This window comes from Notamacropus eugenii, chromosome 1, assembly GCF_028372415.1.
Source record: "Notamacropus eugenii isolate mMacEug1 chromosome 1, mMacEug1.pri_v2, whole genome shotgun sequence".
Lineage (NCBI taxonomy): Eukaryota > Metazoa > Chordata > Mammalia > Diprotodontia > Macropodidae > Notamacropus > Notamacropus eugenii.
Genome location: NC_092872.1, coordinates 30,278,750 through 30,301,331, shown reverse-complemented (window position 1 = coordinate 30,301,331; position 22,582 = coordinate 30,278,750). Strand labels below are relative to the sequence as shown.

General features: G+C 37.7%; 1 protein-coding gene across 24 annotated transcripts in view; it reads right to left on the bottom strand.

Annotated features, from left to right (window-relative positions):
- Positions 1-22,582, bottom strand: part of MPDZ (multiple PDZ domain crumbs cell polarity complex component) — a 312,491-nt gene that overhangs the window by 69,405 nt on the left and 220,504 nt on the right. For all 24 annotated transcript variants that reach the window (XM_072596383.1, XM_072596408.1, XM_072596401.1 and 21 more), the window contains 3 exons: positions 13,753-13,951; positions 4,799-4,903; positions 1,557-1,652 (listed from right to left, as the gene is read on the bottom strand). In XM_072596383.1, the coding sequence (XP_072452484.1) occupies positions 1,557-1,652; positions 4,799-4,903; positions 13,753-13,951 (400 nt within the window). The remainder of the gene's footprint in view (positions 1-1,556; positions 1,653-4,798; positions 4,904-13,752; positions 13,952-22,582) is intronic.

Sequence of the window (22,582 nt, the reverse complement as noted above, 5' to 3'; positions counted from 1 at the left end):
CTAATGAAGTCAAGAAATAAAGCTATAAAAAGCAAAGCTAACATTAGCTCACACATTACCAAGACTAGGTTTTTAATCATCTCAATATAGTAACAACTAAATCTTTCAGTTCACATATTTATTCAGGAGATATAATCTGGCATAGTTACAAGAGGGCTACACTTGGAATTAGAACAACTTGAGTTGATTTAAATTCTGCTTTGGACACATACTGAACTCAGTATTCTTTTCCCCAATCCCTTCTCCCTTCCTAACTTCCCTATGATTTTTGAAGGTACCACCACCTACCAGCTATACAGGCTAACAAACTAGCTATCAGTCCCTGACTCTTCCCTCTCTCTAACCCCCAATATCCCATTTGTTACCAAGACCTGTCATCTCTCACATATGTTCCCTTTTCTCCTCTGACACTGCCACCACTCTATTGCGGGCCCTCATTACCCCGCACTTGGACTACTGAAATACCCTGCTGGCCCATCTGCTTGTTTCAAGTCTCTCCAGCAGTCTCAAGTAAGAAAGTGATTTTCTTGAAGCATAGGACTAATCATGTTGTCCCCCACCCTACTCAATAAACTCCAATGACTCTCATTAACTTTAGGATCAAATATAAAATCTTCTGTTTGGCATTCAAAATCTTTCATAATCTAGTCTCCTCTCCTCCACTATTCCAGTTTGCTTAGCTCTTATGACCCCTCCCCCCCATAATCTGCAATCCAGTGACACTGGCCTCCTTGCTATTTCTTGAACAAGATTCTCCACCTTGAGACTGAGCATTTTCACTTATCCCCCATGCCTGGAATGGTCTCCCTTTTCATCCCCACTTCCTAGCTTCCTTCAAGTCCCAGCTAAAATCTCACCTTTTAGTAGAACCTTTTCTTAAGCTTTCTTAATCTTAATACCTCCCTTCTGTTAATTATTCATGTATGTCATAGATACAGTTTGTATGTAGTTGTTTGTATATCTTCCCCCTTAGATTGTGAGCTCCTCAAGGGAAGGGACTGTAGTTTGCTTCTTTATCCTCACTGTTTAGAGCAGTGCCTGGGACATAGTAGGGAGGTGCATAATAAATATTTGTTGACTGATTGATTTTTAGATTTTATTTTAATTTGTTACTTATTCTTTTATTAGCTCCATAAAGACAGGTATCAAGTATTGTTCAAACTTGGGGATTTCCCAATACTAATCATGGTGCTCTATCAGTCCTATTATAGGACTGATTTATTTATTATAAATATACGTAAAATGAATGAATGGATGGATGAAAGAATGATCATACCTTTATGGCACATTGTTACATATTTAATGTGCTTTTTTATACAAAGTTGATTCAGCTAAACCAATGCACATCAAAGTACCCAGAGTGTTTGTGTGAGAAAATACCATCATACTTAAGTAATCTGAAATCACACATGGAATCTTTTTTTTTTTTTTTCAGTTTATGAAATGAAGGTATTTTCTATTATAGCAAATAAACCTAAAGAGCGTACTGCCCAGATCCATAAGTATACATCCCCAAATTCCATCAAAGATGTTTTTCTATCAGAAACAACACTCACCTCCTTGGCTGACTCCAATTACTATTGTAGGCTGCATTCTGAAGTTCACTTTCTTCTCCCTCTCCTTCCTCACGTTCTGGCAGTTCTGGGATTTCTCTGTGAAAGAATGATGCACTGAGCACTTTAAAATACTTGTGAAAAAACACACATAGACTTCTTACTACCGTTTCATCTGTTTCAGCATGAGCATAAGACCTAAAGAACAACTATTTGTTTCAGCACTGTGAAGCTCCCACTCACTCAACTCCTCTGCTACGTTAACTGCAGTCAAAAGCAAGAAATGATGATAAGAAGCTTTGGCCATAAGTATAGTTAAAAAACATAGGATAAATCTCTAAGACCAGAGTTCTTATTCTGGGTCTGTGAACTTGTTTATTTGCTTTAAAAAGTATTTTTTTGATAACTATATTTCAATAGAATTGGTTGCTTTTATTCTATGTAAAAATAGTATTCCAAGAAGGGGTTTATAGTTTTCACTAGACTGCCAAAGACATCCATGATACAACAAGTTAAAAATCCCTGCTGTAAGAGCAAATGTGGATCATGCAAAAGTCTGCCTCTCCCCGACTGCGATGAAAAATATCATCTGAGTTTTAAAGGAAAAGTGATTTCTTCATTCCTTCATTTATTAGGCAAATATTTACTGAAGGCTTGGCCCTCTGGAAGGTGGGGACACGAAAACATGCAAAGTATGTTTCCTGTCCTCAAGTAGCTTACCATCTATATAAATCAATAGTTTCGAGTTCCTCATTCTCATGAATTGGTTCAACAAAAGCTTTGAGGAAAAACAAATAAACCATGAGCTTTAAAAACAAGTGTTTTTCCTTTAACTATAAGAGAAAAACAGAAGATGCTTATGGCACAGCTGTGGCCCATCTGGAGTTACCAGACACATGCTACACTTCCTTACATAGGAAGTTTATTAGAATACAGACTGTGTTTGGATTTTCCCCCTTTCCATGTCTGCTGCAATTTCGCTTTTACCAAATGCTAACTATATAACAAAACATATCTGGATCGCTGATTGGCAGTAAATACAATAGATAACAGCAAAGGAATGTTTGCTTTTTTTTCTAAAGGGAAAACATAGCTTGTGTCACTTTAAAATTACATTTAAAGCTTACTGAAATATAGTATACCAGGGAAGTATTTACAGTAGCTGGAAACCTGCTGAAAAACAGCACAGCCTCAAAGTAGACCCATTTCTGTAACTGCACTGATGCTCCAATAAGTCAATGCCGAGGAAAATGAAGTTGAAGCAATAGGAAGGTATAATGGAAACAACTCTGGACTGAATGTCAGAAAGGTCAGATCTACCATTTAATACTTGTAGTACCTCGGGCAAGTTACTTAATCATTTGGGGTTTCAGTCTCCTCATCTGTCAAATGGACAGGTTGGAATTGATCAGGAGTCCTTAACTTGGGGTCTGCGAATTTGATTTTTTAAAAATTACATATTCTGATAACTGCATTTCCATATAATAGAATTCCTTTAAAATCCTATCAATTTTGCCTAAGGCATTTAAAAACATTATTGTGAGAAGGGGTATACAGACTTCACCAAGCTGCCTAAGGGATCCTTTAAAAAAAGGTAAAATATCCCTGGCCCAAATAGTTTTTAAGTACCTCTTAAGCTGTAATATTCTTTGAGTCTATAAAAGGGCATAATCAGAATCAATCATTTAAATAATTGGTTAAAATCTAATAGCATACAAAACGCACATAAAGACTTTTTTAAAGAAAACAAAACTAGCATTATGAAATACAGAGGAAAAAAGTATTAAAAAGAGGAAAAACTTGCCTAAGCTATTCTGGAATGTTAATCTTATAAAAAGTAAGTATTTGGATTTTCTTTCTGTTTAATGTAGAGTATTGTAAAGTTTCAGTGTAATAATTTTTTTTCCAGATTTGGAATTTAGGAAATAGCTGAAGTGGTTTTGGTTGTTTTAGATGTCTCATAAATAAGACTTTTTGTATGTTCATGTATAAAGAAAATGTAAACAAAGTTATATTCAATTTGAAAATTTTGAATAATTAAAAAAATGTCTCTGTATTCTTTTTTGGTATAGTGCCACTGCAAAACTTTAAGGAAGAATATTATATTAGCTAAACTATTCAGTTAATTCAGAAATCCATAAACCTTTTGTTCTCAGTGACATTTGTAATTATAAATAAATTGACTTACGAAAGTTGGCATCTCCCTAAAAATCTTATTTAATAAACAGAAATATTCTCTTTTGACATAAAAAAGAAATAGTTTATAAAAAAAGGAATCTCATCAAGTCTTCTATTTTACTAGCAGCAATAGGTTTTACCTTAGAGTAACAACCAGAACAGATGACTATGTTATTAAGCAATGTATTATCTTTTTTTTATTGCTGGTACTTTTGGGGTTCATAGTATATTTTCTATATTTTTCTATATTTTCCAGATTAAATATTTCCTTAGTATCAGGACCCTTGAAAAGAATGATCCTAATGCTGGTGCTTGAAGGCCTCTATGGCAATGGCGTTATACAAAAGTTTAGTTGTTCAACTGTGCCTAACTCTGTTTGGGGAATTCTTGGCAAAGACACAGGAGTAGTTTGCAATTTCTCTGGCTCATTATACAGATGAGGAAACTAAGGCAAAAAAGGTTAAGTGACTTGCCCATGGTCACACAACTAGTAAGTATCAGAAGCCAGATTTGAACTCAAGAAGATTAGCCTTCCTGACTTCAGGCCTGTCACTCTATCCACTCCACCACCTTGCTGTCCATGCAGAAGTTTACAGAGTTTTAAAAATCTACTTTAAGACTATAAAAGCAAATTTTAGAAAAGGTGCTCATATTTGGAAAATATAGAGCTCATGCTTCCAGCTCTGTCCCTTACGTATAAATAAGCTCTAGGACCTGAATGCTAGCACAGATATGAATGGAAATCAGCATAGTCTATTCCTCTCTACTCCTTCCTTCCATCACTTCTTACAATACTATTTGTATTTTCCCCTTTTTTAAAAAAAATTATTTTTAGTTTTCAACATTCAGTTCTGTAAGTTTTCCATTTTCTCATCCTCCCCTAACCACCGTCCCCAAGGCAGCATGCAATATGATATGGCTCTACACATACATTCCTATTAAACACATTTTCATATTAGTCATTTCAATCCTGTTCTTGTTATTTCATAAGCAAAAAATGGAGCTCGGCCACGGTCTTCAGTTTTAACAAACTTTTGGTGCACTTACTAAAGAGTTATTTTGATTACCTGGCAGTATAAGATGAAAACATATCCAGCGATATTGCTTCCCCAGAGTGGTGCCCTAAAGTTGCTCTGTACTCTTCCAAAACCTCTGCAGGCACATAGGTAACCCTGGAAAACAAGAGGTTACACTGAAGTAAAAAGGGGTATCAAAGATGAGAAGAATGTTGAGGAAAAAGTAAGAGAACCTTCCAAAAGGGCAATAAGGCAATGTTACCATCCTTGTAAGTCATGTTCATAGAAAAGTTAACCATCCTTCGGAGCACATTATGCTAAAAAGTGTAATATACTAAAACAAACCAAATTAGGAAGTTAAAGAAAGTCTCTGAAAATCTATGGTTTATTTGTAATTAAAGTAAACAATTATTTTAAAAGGCTGTTTCCCCATGCTTTGAATGTATTCTTTCCTCACTCCTGCCTGTTAGAAACTACTCCTTCATCTTTTCTAGTAAGCCCTCCCTGACCAATTTCACCCTCCTCAAATTTATGGACTGCATTTTTCTGGCTCTTCTCTTGCCCTTATCACATTCTGCATTGTGTCAGATTGATGTAAATGTAGTGTACTATACCCAAGTTGAACTGTAAACTGATGGAAGGCACTTATCATTCTTATTATTTTCATCTTTGGTATCTCCAGTACTGAGCAGAGATAGGCCCATACAGGCACTTTAAAAAAATGTGTGCTGAATGTAGTTGAATTGGTAGCATGGGCACATGAAATAATGCCCTAGAAAACGTCACTTACTATCATGTCCTCTGAGTGAAGGCAACTGTCAACTTTATACAATTTGGCTTGGGTCTTCAACTCAAAACGATTTATCCAATAACCTCTAAGTTGATGAATATGATGGCTTTTTATCAGTCCTCTTTTTCTTAATTTTTAGTCATCAATTGATACTACTCCTCTCTCACCTGGGATTTTATTTTTATTTTACTGCTTTCTTTTAGTTCTCCTCTCTATCTGACCATCCTTTGGTCTAGTCTGATAGATTATTATCTGCATCATGCCCCCAAATAGTGGCTATCCCATGCTTTTTCCTTGGCCTCCTTCTATTCTTGCTCAACACTCCTTAACTTAGTGACCTCATCAACTCTCAAGAATTTAATGATCATCTCTATGTAAATGACTGCCATATCTATATATCCAGCCTTAGAACTTCTCTTGAGCTGTAGTCCTGTGTCACCAACTATCTACTGAACACTCTTAATTAAATGTTCTGTAGGTATCTCAAACTTATCATGTCCAAAAGAGAATTCATTATCTTTTTTCCAAAATTCACTCTTCTCCCAAACTTCCCTATTTCTGTCAATGGTACTACCTAAATTTGCATCCACAGAATGCTCCCTCATCCTACATACCCAATCAGTTCCAAAATCTGTTTCTACCTCCATTTCTCAAGTATATCCCCTTCTCTCCACTGATAAATCTACCACCTCAGTTGAAGTCCTCAAAAACGCTCCTCTGGACTATATCCTCTTGATTTAGTCTCCCTCTCTCATCTTGCCCCTCTCTATTCCATCTTTCACACAGGTGACAAAGTGATTTTCCTAAAGTGCAGATGACCATTTTCTTTCTTTATTAAAAATTATTTTTCATAAAACAAATATTTTTATAAACATTTCCATAATGTAGCATGATTTTAAAAAGATGACTATACATGAAACTGCAAATATCTATTAATAAATTTCAGTGATTCTCTGTTATTCTAATATCAAATGTCAACCCCATTGATTAACATTCAAAGCCATTCTCAACCTGGCCCCAACCTCCATTTCTAGTCTCACTACATATTATTCTCCTTCATGTACCTTAAGTTCTAGTTAAACTGACCTTCTTACTATTTCAAATATCACTCTCCATTTCCTTAGCACAGACTGTCCCACATACCTAGAATGTCCTGTATTGTACCTCACCTTGGCCTCATCTAATCCTTGGAATAATTCAGAACTCAGTTCTAGCACCACTTTCTTGATACACCAAATGACCAGCATCCTCCTGGCCTAAATCAACTTGTATCTGATCTGCACCTACATATGCATATATCATCTCTCTGCTAGCACGTATGTTCCTTAAGGGCAGGGTTTGTTTCACCTGTGTCTTTTTATATCCAGCATAGTGCATAGCACATAGGGGATATTTCATAAATGCTTGCTGACTGAATGTCATTTAGGGAGTATTAGTTTTCATTTTGTGTTGCAGGAACATAAGTGGCCAAATCTTCCCATTGAAAGTTTAAAGGAAACCACAATAGTAGTAGTAGGTGATTAATAAATGTTGAAATTTATGGCAGTTCCCAAATGATAATAAGGTTTACAATGATTTCTTGGTATTGGAAATAGGAAAAGCCATGTAAAGCATCCAACTCCTCTGCACCTGTCCAGGTTCAGGACACATCAAATTTAGCCACCCATTGTACTAGCATTGCCTATCATGGGCTACTGTGACTCCTTCTGGATATCTAAACCAATGGCTTCAATGAGCAAGCACTATGGAGGGCTGCATAAAAGCCCTGCCCACTGGTGAGCCTCAGACTCTGAAACAGGACATCAAATTGTATAAACTATGTCAAAAATATCTCTTTCTTTTTCACAAGCTTCCTCTAATGACATTTAGAAAAGTTAACTTGACATTTGAAAATACACACGTTCATTTGTTCATTCACTAAATGTTCCTGGAGTAACTCCTGCATCGTGTTAGGTATTGCCTCCAGCTGCTTTGTGGATTGCTCAGTATCCCACTGTGGGCAAAGTATTTGGCTTTTGCCCGATTCTTACTTCGTGCACCATACTTTGAGCTCCCTAGTTGGAACCTGAACTATAGATCAATGAATAATGGGGCAAGTTAAAGATATTAAATGAGATCAAATCTGTGTACTCATGTAACTAAAGTGTACTTATGGACCAACAACTGCATAATACAGAGATTATAAATAATGTGAAAAATACCTACAAAATCAACTTGAGGGTGATATTTACATGAATATTCAGCATTTTCTGGCAGGACTGAGGATTATCTTTTTATGCTACTCAAGTGATCTAGTTCATCAATTGAAGAAATTACATAGTTTTATGTGGGGGACTCTATGCCCCTTTACCCTTCAATGCCCATCACTAGTTCCTATTAATAAGCATTCTATCCCAAAACACTAATGTACTATGTAGATAGACTCTTACCCAAGATACAGCAACCCTATGGAAACACTTCCTTTGTATACAATTTTTGCTAGGTGTTGTACATTCGTCAGTGAGAGAGGAAACACAATTTACTAAACTTAGTTTCAACCTGGAATTCAGGAGACCTAAAAAATTCTGGATACAAATTTAGTAAGTGTTTGATCTAAGGCATGGCAATTAATTTTTTTATGGCATTTTAAGGGGGCATGCCATATGCTAGACAAATTATAGAGCAAGGAGAGGGCAGTACACTCCTAAAGTCCAAATATGGAGACCAACAGGCATAATAATGTGAATATAAAGGTCAGGCTATGTTAATATCACAGTACATTCAGCCTGATAACATTCAAGGGACTAAGATGAGTGGGGATGTTATTATAGAGGTAGAGATTGAAGCAGGGAAGTGAAGGTACAAGTAGTAAGATAGAAGGAGTGCTGGATTATTTCTCTAATTTGACCTAACTCTCCAGAGCATTAGTCTTTAATGGAGGTCCCAGCTCCCATCCTGAAATGACCTTTCTGGGTATTCCCTAGGCTGTATCTTCTTTTGCTCCAGCTGACTAGCAAGGCCATGGATTCTGACATTAATCACTATGTTCATCTAATCTTCAGATTAGTAATGGATAGGCATTTGCCTCACAAAAGTGCTTTATGAAGTAATAAGGAAGCACTGAAACTCTTCAGAAGAAATAATAAAAATGTGAGTTGTAAGCTCTGTGAAGGCAGAATTTCCCATCTCCCCCAAAATCTAGCACACTGCATTACATAATTCTTCCCTCTCCCCCAAAAAATCTTTGGTGGGGAAAGGGAATAGGCAATTCAGAGCAGTGATTGCATAAATTTTGGGAAGTCCCAATATGTAAATGTACTCCAAAAGAGATTTGAAATTCATTTATAACTAAGAGATTTGCCTAGGCCATCAGCAGTTTAGGTCATTTGCCCATAGCCATCTAGTATATTGGAGGCAGTCTCTACCCTCACTCCATCATGTTGTATATTTGTTGAATGAACGAATGCCAGGGAGTCCATAATGTTAAATATGGGGGAAATGAATACTTAAACTAAGGGCCTAAAGTATTTGTATGTGATAGGTGACAGTTCTAAAAATTTCATCAACTATCTAAATCACAATAAAGAAATCTTGAAGAAAAATCTAGGAAAATAATGAGGAAAGAACATGAGAACCCAATGGAAAGAAAATACAACCCAATGAAATGTTTTTAATTTATCTAAGAGATGTTAAGCTTCCATACAAGTACTGTATAAAGAGCTTTGTTCTAGATCCTTTTCTTATTTTCCTCCTTTGACCAATAAAAAGCTCTCTCCAGTCGCCTGCCAGACAGAAACCTCAGGGGGAAAAGGCAGTTTCATAAGTATTTATCCAAGCGAAGAGAAGAGAGCCAGCAACACCACATCCCCATAACACAAGGGTGCATGCAGTGCAACGAGAGCACCGAACACACGCTTGGCCACCGTCACAAACATCCTCTAAACCACCAACAGAGAAAACTGAAACTGGGTTATGGACCACGTACGGAGCACATTGAAGACAACTTATCTGACAGCCAGCGTTTATATACATATATAGATATAGATATATAGATAGATATATAGATATGCAGATATATACACTTAAAAATAAACTAACCTTCAGTAATCTATGAAGGGACAAAAAACCCCCCACCAATAATAACATTAGTGCCATAGAAAATGCGACACGGAGATTAATCCAGATACTGTGCTAGAACTCACGGGTAGGATTATCTTCTTAGAAACAAGTTTGAAAGCTCAACGTTTAGAAAACACAATTTTTCAAACGGGCTAACAATCATCAATCTGAAAATGCAGCGACTATCTTCCAGCCCTGCTGGAATTTATGCTTAAATTCGAATAAGTAAAAAACCCTCAAATGTATATGCTGAATCTATATCTGGATGCATCCCTGCTTTTGGATGTTATAAAAGCATGAAATGGTTTCACAGACAAATTGCAACATATAGCAATAATGAGCTTTTGAATCGCCAATACTCACACATAAAAGGGGGCCTGATCATCAGCAGGTGCTGGAGAAGATCTAGAATGTGAAGCATACGATGCAGCATCTTTTTACAATGGTGTTAACAAATGTCAGTGTCTTGTGCTGAATGTGAGATGCATACATATGTAGTTAAAAGTGTGTGCTCCTGTTCCTCCCCCCTCTTTCTACCTCCCTCCCATCTACACCTCCCCCGGAAAGCATCTGCTCTTTACTGGTGTCTATAGCAGTGATTATTAACAAGCATGGAAAAATGTAACTGCAATCAATCTTTTATTCCTTGATCAGGAATTCATCCCACACTTTAGGTTAAGGCAGGTGAATTCTGATTCAGCTCAGTAATTATCTGGCAGATGTTACTAGCAGCTGCTGCTAGGCACAAAACCCTGGCTATTATTACAGAAATATAAGGGCTCCTGGCAAGGTGGAGTGAGAAGTGAAACAGAATGCATTCTGGTGAGGCTACACATCTGGTTTTCCCCAGAAAATAATGAAACCTGGAACTTAAACAGGCTGTTCTTGAACTCTTAAAACTCAAATACACACACACACACGCACGCACATGCACATTGTTTGCCATGTATTGTGACTTTCAAGAATACTGAGCATTTTTCCAATAAACATAAAACCTTTCCTAAAATCAAGCAACTTTATATCTCATTTTGGGGATGCCTTTTTTTTCTTTTAGATCTCCTCTAAACAAGTTATCCATAATTCAACAAAAAGTATCCCATCCTCCTCTCCCCAAATTTTTCCTTCCTTGTAGGAAGAAAATCTAATCTCAGTTCTCAACACAGTTGGAAATCTTAAGCCTAAATCTAAACCACAATGGTCGAGAAGTGAGGCTTCTGCTCTTGAATGGTAGAATACAAGAGAATGTTGTTTCCCTTGAGAGGATCAAATGGGATCCAAGGGAAATTAGCTAGCTTCATGCAAGGCCAGTGGCAGGGGAAGAACACTAAGGACAAATGCCCTCTCTCCCTAACACTGTGAAAGCTGACCAAAGTGATTGAATGCTGGCTTTTTTTTTTTTTCTTAGCATCCATTCTAGCGTGGGCTATAAGGGAAGTGTGTGTGTGTGTGTGTGTGTGTGTGTGTGTGTGTGTGTGTGTGTGTGTGTGTATGTATGTGTGTGTGTATACACAGATGCATATGTATGTGTAAGAACAGCTAGGTGGTACAATGAATAAAGCACCTGTGCAGGAGTCAGGAGAACCTGAGTTCAAATCTCACTTTAGACACTTGACACTCACTAGCTGTGTGACCTTGGGCAAGTTACTTAACCCCAATTGCCTCATCCTGGGTCATCTCCAGTCATCCTGATGAATATCTGGTCACTGGATTCAGATGACTCTGGAGGAGAAGTGAGGCTGGTGACCTGCACAGCCCTCCCTCACTCAAAACAAAGTCAAGTGCCAGTCATGTCATTATTTCTCTGGTGGCATGGTCTTCTTCGGCAACGAAGGATGAATACACATGTATGTATACACATAAATATATACATATGTGTGTATGTACACATATACATACATGTATATACATATATACATATGTTATACACACACATATACATATCCTTCCTGCTTTGTATTTTTTGCTAAACTCTACAGCAAGACTTGGTGTCAAAGTAAGTGTGATTGCCCCCTCAATAAAATTGACACACTTTTCTTTAATTTTTGGGATTTACTTGCCAGACCCCCTCTCTAAATGCACTTGACAGAGTGAAGCTGTCTTCCATTTGAAATTAACAAATTCTGGTGAGGAATGAAAGGAAGAAGCAACAGAGAGGAGCAGCAATTTCAGTTGTAGAAAGGATGGAATTCACTTCAGTTCTTTTAAGCTGCCAACAGGAACAGACCAAAGCATGTCATACCAAATTGTATTCACAATGGCGTTATTCACACAAAAGTTTACAAACGCTGCAAAGTACTAGAACCATGAGGATAGTAGGTACTGAGCTCCAATTCAGCTGTCTCCGGAAAAGGGAAAGTAATCTGTATTAGCTCCATAGAAAAAAACTTAAAAGTCATAATACAGCAAAGGAAAAGACTCAGTCTTCACCTTCTTCAAATATTATGTCAGAGATAAACTAGACAAATTAATATTTTCCAATAAATATTATCCCTTTATATCCCACTTATTTTTTGAAGAAAAATCTATGATAGTATAAAAGAACACTGAAAAACATGATTTTTTTCATTAGTGTATACTTAGATACCATTTGTAATTTTCACTTATACTTATATTGTGGTTAAGATTATTAAAGTTACATGACCTGATTTTTATATTAAGGATTAATTAAGACACACAAATATTGAAAAACCATTAATGAAGTTGAGGAAAGAGGCTTGGTTTTATAATAATAATACCTCTTTTGTATATAACCAACAGAGTCAACCAGAAAAATGTCATAAGATATATGTCTGCTTTTTATTGAAAGGAGAATGAAAACCAGATTGCAATTGTGGCTTTTCTTTATGAAAATTCAACATACTTTCTTTGTAGGAGAACCAGTAATATAAAATGCATGTCAGTAAAATAACGTGCAGTGCACAAAACCAGTTACACAAAGTAATCCTAACTCCAGTTCCAGATGAACATCATGCTTGGGTGCTTATGAACATCAGATCTGGCACTATTATATTCCTATACAGGAATGGAAAATGTAGGATCACAGGGTTTTCAACTATAAGGAGAGGGAGGCCAAGACCTAAAGAAAGGTGACTTGAAAGAGGTAGTAAGTAGAAGACACAGAGTTCAAACTCAGATTCTCTGCCTCCATGGCCTTGTTCATAATAACTAAATAAGCCTGCCTTTCATGAAAGAAAACAAACCATCACCCTTAGAAATTGTAGTTATAAAATAATAAGACTGATTTTGTAGGTGGCTTAAGGAATCAGGTTCAGTACTTTATAGGTACACATCATATGACTAAAAAACTAAACATTCTGTCATCCTCTAAGAGTACTGATTATTTAGGAATATATATCTAGAGCTAGAAAGTACATCATAGATCATTTAATTTAACACCTTCTTTTGAGAGAAAAGGAAAATAAGACAGATTTTTTGTTTGAGTGTTTGCTTCATTCTGTCTAAAGTGACCTACCAAAGTCACACAGGAAATGGCAGAGCCAGATATGATTGGGTACGCTAGAGAGTTTTCAATGGCGAATAGGGAGATTCTTCCAGGCCAATTATTGGGACTCTCTGGTCAAGGTGTTTAGCTCTGAAACTTCCTTTAGCATTCGACAACACATGGTGTCCTAATGATCAATCTAGATGTTCGCTTAGTGGTCCCCTCACTTCTGGAATTTATTGAGGACTCAGACTATCACTAAGTCCTCCAATGGTTTTCACAGTGACAGGGTTAGGGGTAGAAAGGTCATGGGCAACATATCTCTAATTTACAACTAAAGTTAAAGAAAAAACAGCAGTATTTAAATATAAATAGCTATTATTAAGCAGAAAGAGAAATAATAAAAAAAATTTTATGTTTTTCTTTGCTACAGGAAGTATTCAGTGTGGTGTATGGGGTATACAGAAATGACTGTAAAAACAAGACAAAACCCTTAAAATGTACAGCTTATTAAGTTGTTAATATTTAATAAATATTACATTATTTAAAAGGTTTATAACTCAAAGAAAACTGAAAAGCATAAATTGTAATTATTCTAGATCCTCTAATTCTATTGGTCACATAGGCCTTGATGCCTTTAACTTTTCTCAAAACTCCTTCCCACCTACTACTTACTTTATGTCAGGTCCAGTGAGAGAATGTCTCCTTAACATGGCTCTTGCTTGGGCACTAGTTAGATTGCTGGTAGATTCTTCATTAATGGATAAGATACAATCCCCTACACCGATCCGGCCATCACGACTGATAGCTCCACCATGGATGATACTTCGAACTATCATTCCTGAGCCATCTTTGTTAGAACTTACTGTCATCCCTATGAAGAAACAGAAATAAGGGATTTTGTTGTGTACATAAGTTTTCAATATTTTAGTTAAATGGGAACTATAGACAACAGAACAAACTGGTTTTTGTTAGGTTATTTAAAGCCAATTGGTGAAAAAAAAAGTCACCCAACTACCAGGGGAAGGAATTAATTTAATTTTTTTGAAAATTAAATTACTTTTAAATTAATTTAATCCCAAATTAAATTTATTTTAATTTAATTTTAAGTGAAGTTTACTAAAGATAAAATGTTCAGTATTCACAATTTTAAAAACTAAATGGGTCTGTATCACAGAATAGATCAGTTAATAAAATATCCAGTCCTCTGACTATCAAATCAAGAAGATAACACTACTCAAACACCATCCCCTAGGTTATTTTTCTGTCTGCTTTGAGAAATTTTCACTGATCAAACTACAATACGAGCAGTATCCAGGTTCATCCGCAATGACACCTCCTAGAGCAAGCCATTTCTAACTGGCTGACACAAGGACTGTCACAGGACTCAAATCTTCTGTTATTTACTTCTTTCTTTTTATTTTCACCACCCCTCAGCAGAATGCAAATTTCTCAAAGGCAAGGACTGGTTTATCTTAGCTTAACTCTCCCCCAGCACAGTGTTTTGCATGTAGAAGGTGTTTATGAAATGCTTAGCGAAGTTGTTTAATTGAAATGTGCACCACAAGGCCTGGCTGGGCTCACAGATACAATGATAATAACTCACATGATGTAACGATTCAAGGCTTACAGCACCCTTTCTCAAAATAACACTGAGGTATCCATCAGTCACATATTTCCACTTTACAAAAAAAAAGAAAAAAAGGAAACTAAGAGAGGGTTACAGTGACTTGTTCAAGGTTATACTACCAAAGAGTGGGGGGCCAGATTCAAACATGAGTGCCCAGCACTCTTTTTCAGTCCTATTTCATACCACTGCTCTCCTAACTAGTTAAGGGTGTCACAGCGAGAGCCATGAAAAAGGCTAAAGCCAGCTGACCTGTGCAGGTGTTGGACTAAAGACAGCAATCAACCAACGAGCAATTATTTATTAAGCACTTGTTTTATACCAGGCATCCTGCGAGGTGCCAGAGATACAAAAAAGTCAAGAAAACATGCAGATTAAGTTGGTATGTGCAAGACACATACCAATTTGATGGAACCTTATTGGAAGAGAAGGTTCTAGAAGCTGAGAGGACCAGGAAAGGCCTTTTTGCTAATATTATAGTTTTTTAATTTGTTTTTATTTTTTTAATGAATCTTGAAAGAAGTTGGGGATTCTATGTGGAGGAGAGGAGAGAGGACATTCTAGGCATGGTGCAGTCTGCATCCTGTGTAAGAAGACAGCCAAATAAGCTGGATTCTAGAGTACGTGGTAGGAAAGAAAAATAAGAAGCCAGAAAGGCAGGAAAGGACTAGGCTGTAAAGTGCTTTAAATAACAAACAAAAGATTTTCTATTTGATCCTGAAGGTAACAAGGAGCCCCTGGAGTTTACTGAGTAAGCTGACTGACATGGTCAGACCCATGCTTCACAAAAATAACTGATGACTGTGTGAAAGAGAGATTAGGGAGGGGAGAGCCTTGAGGCCAGGAGTCTAACGATAAACCCATCCAACTGGGTCCCAGCATGTGTATTATGAGTAATGTTACGTAAGTATCCGAAGTTCAGTTAACATGACATTTTCAAACCCTGCCTCTAACTCAGCTGCTCATGAGGTTGTCAAAACATGTCAACCCTACAGTGATGGTCAATTACTGTTTTATCCAAACCTTAATTCTCTTCCTCACTCCAGTCCATTCCACATATGACTGTCAAAGTAATTTTTTTAAAGCACAGATCTGACCCTGTGACTCTCCTACTTAACCAACTCTAGTAACTCTCTGTTGCCTCTCTGATAAATATTAAAACTACTTTGTTTAGCGTTTAAACATCCTATACTTCCTGGCACCAGCACATCTTTCTAGTTTTAATAGGTGTTACTCCTACTGTCACAATCTCTGATCTAGCCAAACTAGTCTCTCTATCAGTCATACATGATATTCTGTCTCCCATCTCTGTGCCTTTGCACTGGCTGTTCCCTATGATGGGATGCCCTCCCTCCTCATTTCCACTTCCTGGTTTCCTTGGATGCCTTCAAGTCCTGGTTAAACTCCTGTCCTCTCTGGGAAACCTTTCCTAATCTACCTTAATTCTGGTACTTTCCCTCTATTGACTAGCTCCAATTTATCCTGTAAATACCTTGTTTGTACATATTTCTTTGCATGCTTTCTCCCCCATTAGAAGGGGAGCACCTTGAAATCAGGGGCTGTCATTTAGTCTTTTTATCACCAGTGCTTAGCAAAGTGTCTGGTACATAGTAGGTGCTTAATACAGGCTTACTAACTGCATAAAAACAAACAAACAAACAAACAAAACCATACCTCTTTCATTAATCTGATCCCATGTACCTAAATTAAAAATTTTCAAAAGCATAGTTTGTACCACTTACCAAGACTTTCTTACTACTTAATTCTTGACTTTAACCTGACTTTCACTTTCTCTGGATCTCCCCTCTTGAAGGTGACTTTCATTCAAGGGTCTTTTCTCCCCCTTCCTCCCGTGCTGGTATATAGGCTCAAAATCTCTGCAAATTATTAACTCCTATACAACATATCTTTCTTATTTGTAAATTATTTTACTTTTGATTTATGGAATAAAACAAGCATTTCCATAACAAAGAACAAAAAAAAGATTGGATGTGGAACTGTGAATCTACTATGCATAATTTGCTATTATTCCTTTCAAATATATAACAAAATTATCAAGTCATTTTTTTTTCTTTTTTCTACCCTCTTCTCCCCCTTCACCCTAGATATCATTAGTCACAAATGGGTAAATGTGTAAAATTATTCTATGTGTACTTCTTTCTCTGTTCTCATTACCACAGAATAACCATTCAGTGACTTAAGATCTGTTGATAATCTCTGTAATGTTTCTCAGTTCCAAATGTTCATTAATATTTAGGTCCTTACTATATCTTTCCTAGACTATTACAGCACCTTCCTAACTAATCTCTAGACAGCCTCTAGACAGTTCCTTCCCTTCTAAAACAAAATGCATCTGACTACTGGCAAATTTTAATTTCATGAATGCACTGTTCTCAGTAGCAGTCCTCTGCACATAGTAAGTATTAGATAAATAGCTGATAAAATAATGAATGATGTCATTACCTTTTTTCAAAACTTTTTATGACTCCTCACTAAAAGACATAAAATCTGAATGCTTTAGCTCGGCTTTTAGGGGTCTCATGTACCATAGCAACAATTTACCAATTGGTCTTATCTCACATTCACCAAACAGATCTGGCATTTTTCAGACTTTGTACTTTTGCACATGCCACTCTTTCTGCCTAGAGTTCTCTCTCCCTGCACCTCCCACCTACCCCATCATATTCTGTGCCTACTGAAATAATACCCATTTCTTCAGGGATCAGATTGTGACCATAAAGTATTGCTATACAAAATAATAATAGATAGCACCTATATAAAGCTTACTATGTGCCAGGCATTGTGTTAAGCTCTTTACAAATATTCTTATTTGATCCACAACAACTCTGGAAGGTAGGTGCTATTATAATCTTCATTTTTACAGCTAAAGAAACTAAGGCAGAGGTTAAATGACTTGCCCAGGGCTACTCAGCTAGTCTAAGATAAGATTTGAACTCAGGTCTTTCTGACTTCAGGTCCAATGCTCCATCAACTGTGCCACCTAGCTGTTTTTAACTACCCATAAGTGATTTCCTGTTTTTATTCATCCATGTATCTAGCATTATGTCTTGTATAGCACCTATAATGAACGGAGATAGGTAAATCCAATAAAGATACTCCCACAAACAATCACAGATCCAGCAATACATTTTCTATCCATTCACATTCACAGTTATGATTACAATCTGTGTATTTCCCTCCAACCTCTTTCCCACCATTTGTGCTTTTAGCTCTCCCATCTCCCTTCCCCTCCTCAATAGTATTCACTTTTCTCCCCCTCCTCCTGCAGCCTTCCCCTCCTTCTTTTAGCCCCCCTCCCTTTTACTCCCCTTTACTCTTATTGCTTCTTTCCTCCCTTTTAGCCACCCTCCCCTTTCTTCCCCCTTCCCCTCCTACTAGCTATAGAGCTAGTTAGGATTATCTACTTAAGATTATTGTTCCCTCCTTTGAACAAATCAGATGAGAGTACCTCTCAAACAATGCTCATCTCCCTCCCCTCCTTCCCTCTACTATAGTTTTGTACTTCTTCCTGTGATATAATTTGCCATTTTCTGCTTCCCACTTTTCACACCTCCTATTACAATCCCTTCTCATACTTAAATCATATTTTTGACATGACATCATTTACTTTATGCCCGTTCCCTCTACATATATCCCTTTTATCATAATAGCTGCACAGTTCTCAAGATTAACAGGTATCATCTTCCCTTATAGGGAGGTAAACAGTTTGCCCTAATTGAGTAGCAAGTTTTTGTTTTTGTTTTTTCCCCTCTGTTTACCTTTTTATGATTCTCTGGAGACCTGCATTTGAAGATCAAATTGTCTATTGAGTTCAGGAAGCTTTGGAAATCCCTTATTTCATTGAATGACTTTCTCCTTGCCTGAAATGTTATGCTGAACTTTGCTGGGTAGTTGATCCTTGGTTGAAGTCCCAACTCCTTTGCCTTACGGAATATTGGGTTCCAATTCTTTCGATCTTTTAATGTAGAAGCTGCAAGGTCCTGTGTGATCCTGACTGTGTGTCCTTGATATTTGAATTGTTTCTTTCTGGCTGCTTGTAGTATTTTCTCCTTCACTTGATAGCTCTGGAATTTGGCAACTATATTTCTTGGGGTTTTGAGTTTGGGATCCCTTTCGGGAGGGGAACAGTGGATTCTTTCGATGACTATTTTGCCCTCTGAGTCTAGTACTTCTGGGCAGTTTTCCTTGATGATTTCCTGGAAGATATTGTCCAGACTCTTTTCTTCATCATGGGTTTCTGGCAGGCCAATAATTCTTAAATTTTCTCTCCTGGATCTATTTTCCAGGTCAGTTGTTTTTCCAATTAAATATTTTACATTTTCTTCTATCTTTTCATTCTTTAGATTTTGTTTGACTGATTCTTGTTGCCTCATTGAGTCATTAGTTTCTACTTGACCAATTCTAATTTTCATCGTATTGTTTTCTTCAGTTAGCTTTTGCATCTCCTTTTCCATCTGACCAATTTTTCCCTTTAAGGAGCTATTTTCTCCATTTAATTTTTGTACTTCTTTTTGCATTCGACCAATTTTCCCAGTTAGGTTTTGGGTTTCCTTTTCCATCTGATCAATTTTCCCAATTAGGTTTTGGGTTTCCTTTTCCGTTTGATTAACTCTTCCTTTTAGGGAATTATTCTCTCCAGTTAATTTTTGAACTTCCTTTTCCATTTGTTCAATTTTCCTTTTCAGAGTGATGTTCTCATCAGTGAATTCTTTTTTTATAATTTTAAAATCATTGGCCAGTTTTTCTTTTATATCCTTCTTCAGATGTTCCAAGTACTCTAGTTGTGCTTGCGAGAAATTCATAGTCCCATCTGAGGTTTCAGATGGAAGTACAGTCTCAGCTCTGACCTCTTTGGTGTTTGTGTTTTGGTCCTTATCCCCATAGAAAGATTCTATGGTTTTTTCACTTTTCGTCTGCTTTTTCCGATTCATGATGTTGGCTGAGTGTTGTAGCTTCTGGTTCTTTCAGTCAGAAGGTACAGATCTTTAAGTTGAGCTGATGTGTGTCTAGGCTAAAAGCAGGCTTTTTTTTTTGTTTCCCAGATCAGCCCTGGGGTTAGCTTGTTAGGTGTGTGGGAGGGGTGGTCTAGTCTCAGGAGATCTCCTCAGCTGACCTGAGGCAAAGGCAAGGTCAGGGCATGGTGATCCCAGCTTCCCTATTGTCTTCCCTTTTCCCCTGGAGGGCTGGGGCACGCCTAGAAGCTAATGCGTGTTCCCGCCCCTCCTGGGGCTTGTCTCCTGGCTCTGAGGCTTGCCTGGGTCTCAGTGCGAATTTTCTCTGCCCTGGGTCGTCTGTCCTTCCAGATCGCCTCCACCACAGTAGGAAGAATCCCCCTTTGCTATTTTTGTAGCCTCTGGTGTTATGAGACTATTTGCCCCCTTCTGCTGTTCCCGCTGATCCAGGATTTATCTGGGGAAGAATTTTATGGTTCTTTCACGGTCATCGGGGGGGAGAGGGGGGCGGGGAGAGCATTTACTGATCACTCCGCCATCCTAGCTCCCGGAAGTTCCAGTAGGTGACTTACCGAAGTTTAGTCTTCAGGCTGAAGGTTTCAAGGGCTGCTGCGCTGATATCTGGCGCTCAGCGGCTCTCACTGGCTCGGTTTGGCTTGTCTCCTGCTCCGCTGGTTTCGCCCGCCACTCTCGGGCTTCTCAGGTCCCTTCCGTCCTGCTGCACTGACCGCGCTGCGCTGTGTGCTGGGGGCTTACCCCCGCGGAACAGATCCTTCCCGTGGACCTTCCAGTCCAACCTGGGCTCCGAATCTGTCAAAGTCTGTCACCCACTGGATTCTACACCTCCAAAGTCTGGTCAGATTCTCCTTTCAGAGATATCCAGAGGAGTTTGTCCAGGAGCTTAGGTGAGTCGTTGCTTTCACTCTGCCATCTTGGCTCCGCCCCCCAATACGTTTTCTAACATTATTTAGCTTTCCTGAAATAATAGGACTTTTTTTATCTAGACCTGTGATTTCAGCAGTGTGGGGAACTTTTGGTGTGAAAACTGCCTTCCCCAATGCTTGGATGTGTGTGTACTCATCCTTCATTGCTGAAGAAGTCCATGCCATCAGAGAAATCATGATATGACTTGAACCTGACTTTGTTTGAGTGAGGGAGGGCTGTGCAGGTCACCAGCCTCACTTCTCCTCCAGAGCCACCTGAATTGTGACCAGATATTCATCAGGATGACTGGAGATGACCCAGGACGAGGCAATTGGGGTTAAGTGACTTGCCCAAGGTCACACAGCTAGTGAGTGTCAAGTGTCTGAGGTGAGATTTGAACTCAGGTCCTCCTGATTCCTGCACTGGTACTCTATCCACTGCACCACCTTCCCTGATGCAAATTTGATGCAGATGGACAATTTGTATGAAATTTACAGTCAGACAATGACCCAGGGCACTGGCAACTTAAAAGCTTTGCCACATTATTGTATAACAACTACGTATCAGGAATAGGTCTTGAACTGAGGTGTTTCTTGCTCCAACACTGGTCCATCATGATCATACCTATTGTTCATTTCAAATGAGTGTTGAAAAGTACAAACGGGAATAAACAATTAACCTAAGATATAGGAACATCTTCAATATTTCTTAATTGAAGCAATTTTGCTATAGCAAAAGAATTTAATAGGATATATATCAAAGATCTATAAGTTTTCTTTGTGACCATTTTGCCTGCAATACTTTAGTAATTATTTGCTGTTCAGAAAAGCATACTTTTTAATGAGTTTTTTTCTAAATGAAATAATGGGAAAATTCTCTAAGCAGAGCATTCCACTCAAGCCTTAACTGTCTGTTATTATAAAGAGACTATTTTAATCCTCCCCATCAGGTTCCAGTTAAACTAAACTAATAAAGAGGACAAAGCCCTGAACATATCATGTGCCTCTAAGCAAGGCAGTATATAATAAGCACTACAACAGGATTTAGAAAACCTCACTTCCTGTTTTAGCTCTAACATTTATTAGCTGACTGAGCTTTGGTCAAGTTCCTTACTTCCTCTGGCCTTCAGTTTCCTTACTTGTGAAATGACAAAGTAGGATTAGATGATTTCAGTGGCCCCATCCAGCACAAATACCCTACGAATGCTGAATTTATTTATAGCATACATTTCTATGCCTTCCAATCATTTCTCAATTCCTTGAATTTGTGCTGTTGACTCTACTTAACTAAAATTGTTGTATCCAAGATGGAGAATGATCTCATAACTGGCTAAATCCAATAACCTTCCCCCCACTGCCTCCCCTAGTCCTCATCATTTTTACCTATGCTTTTGACATTGTTGACCACTCCTTCCTCTTGCATAATCTCCTACCTTGGGTTTGTGGGATACTGCTCTATCTTTGTTTTCCTCCTGCGTGTCTAATTACGCATTCTTAGGCTCCAAGCTGATACATCATCCTCTTTCCACAAAATAATTACAGTCATCCCTCAAGGTTCGGTCCTGAGCTGTCTTCTCTTCTCTATATATTCTTTTCTTTAGGGATTTAATCAGCTTCCACGGTTTAAATTGTCATTTTCTTTGCAGATGTCTTCCAAACCTACATATCCAGGTCTTAATCTCTCTCTTAAACTTCATTCCTAAATAACCAACTAACTGTTGGAAATCTCTACTTGGATATCCTCAAAGCATCGCAACCACAAGTCCAAAGAGTAACTCCATGTATTTTCCCCAAACCCATTCCATTTTCAAACTTTCTCATTTCTAATTTATGTTAAATTAAACTTTGTACATTTAATTGTAAAATAGGATACAATAGCCTACACTGAGAAAATTAAGCTGTCATGGATTTTTTCCTAAAAATGTGTTGTGAAAGTGTGCTGCATTAAATTCATTGCATCAAAGTGTACCTAAGCACAACAT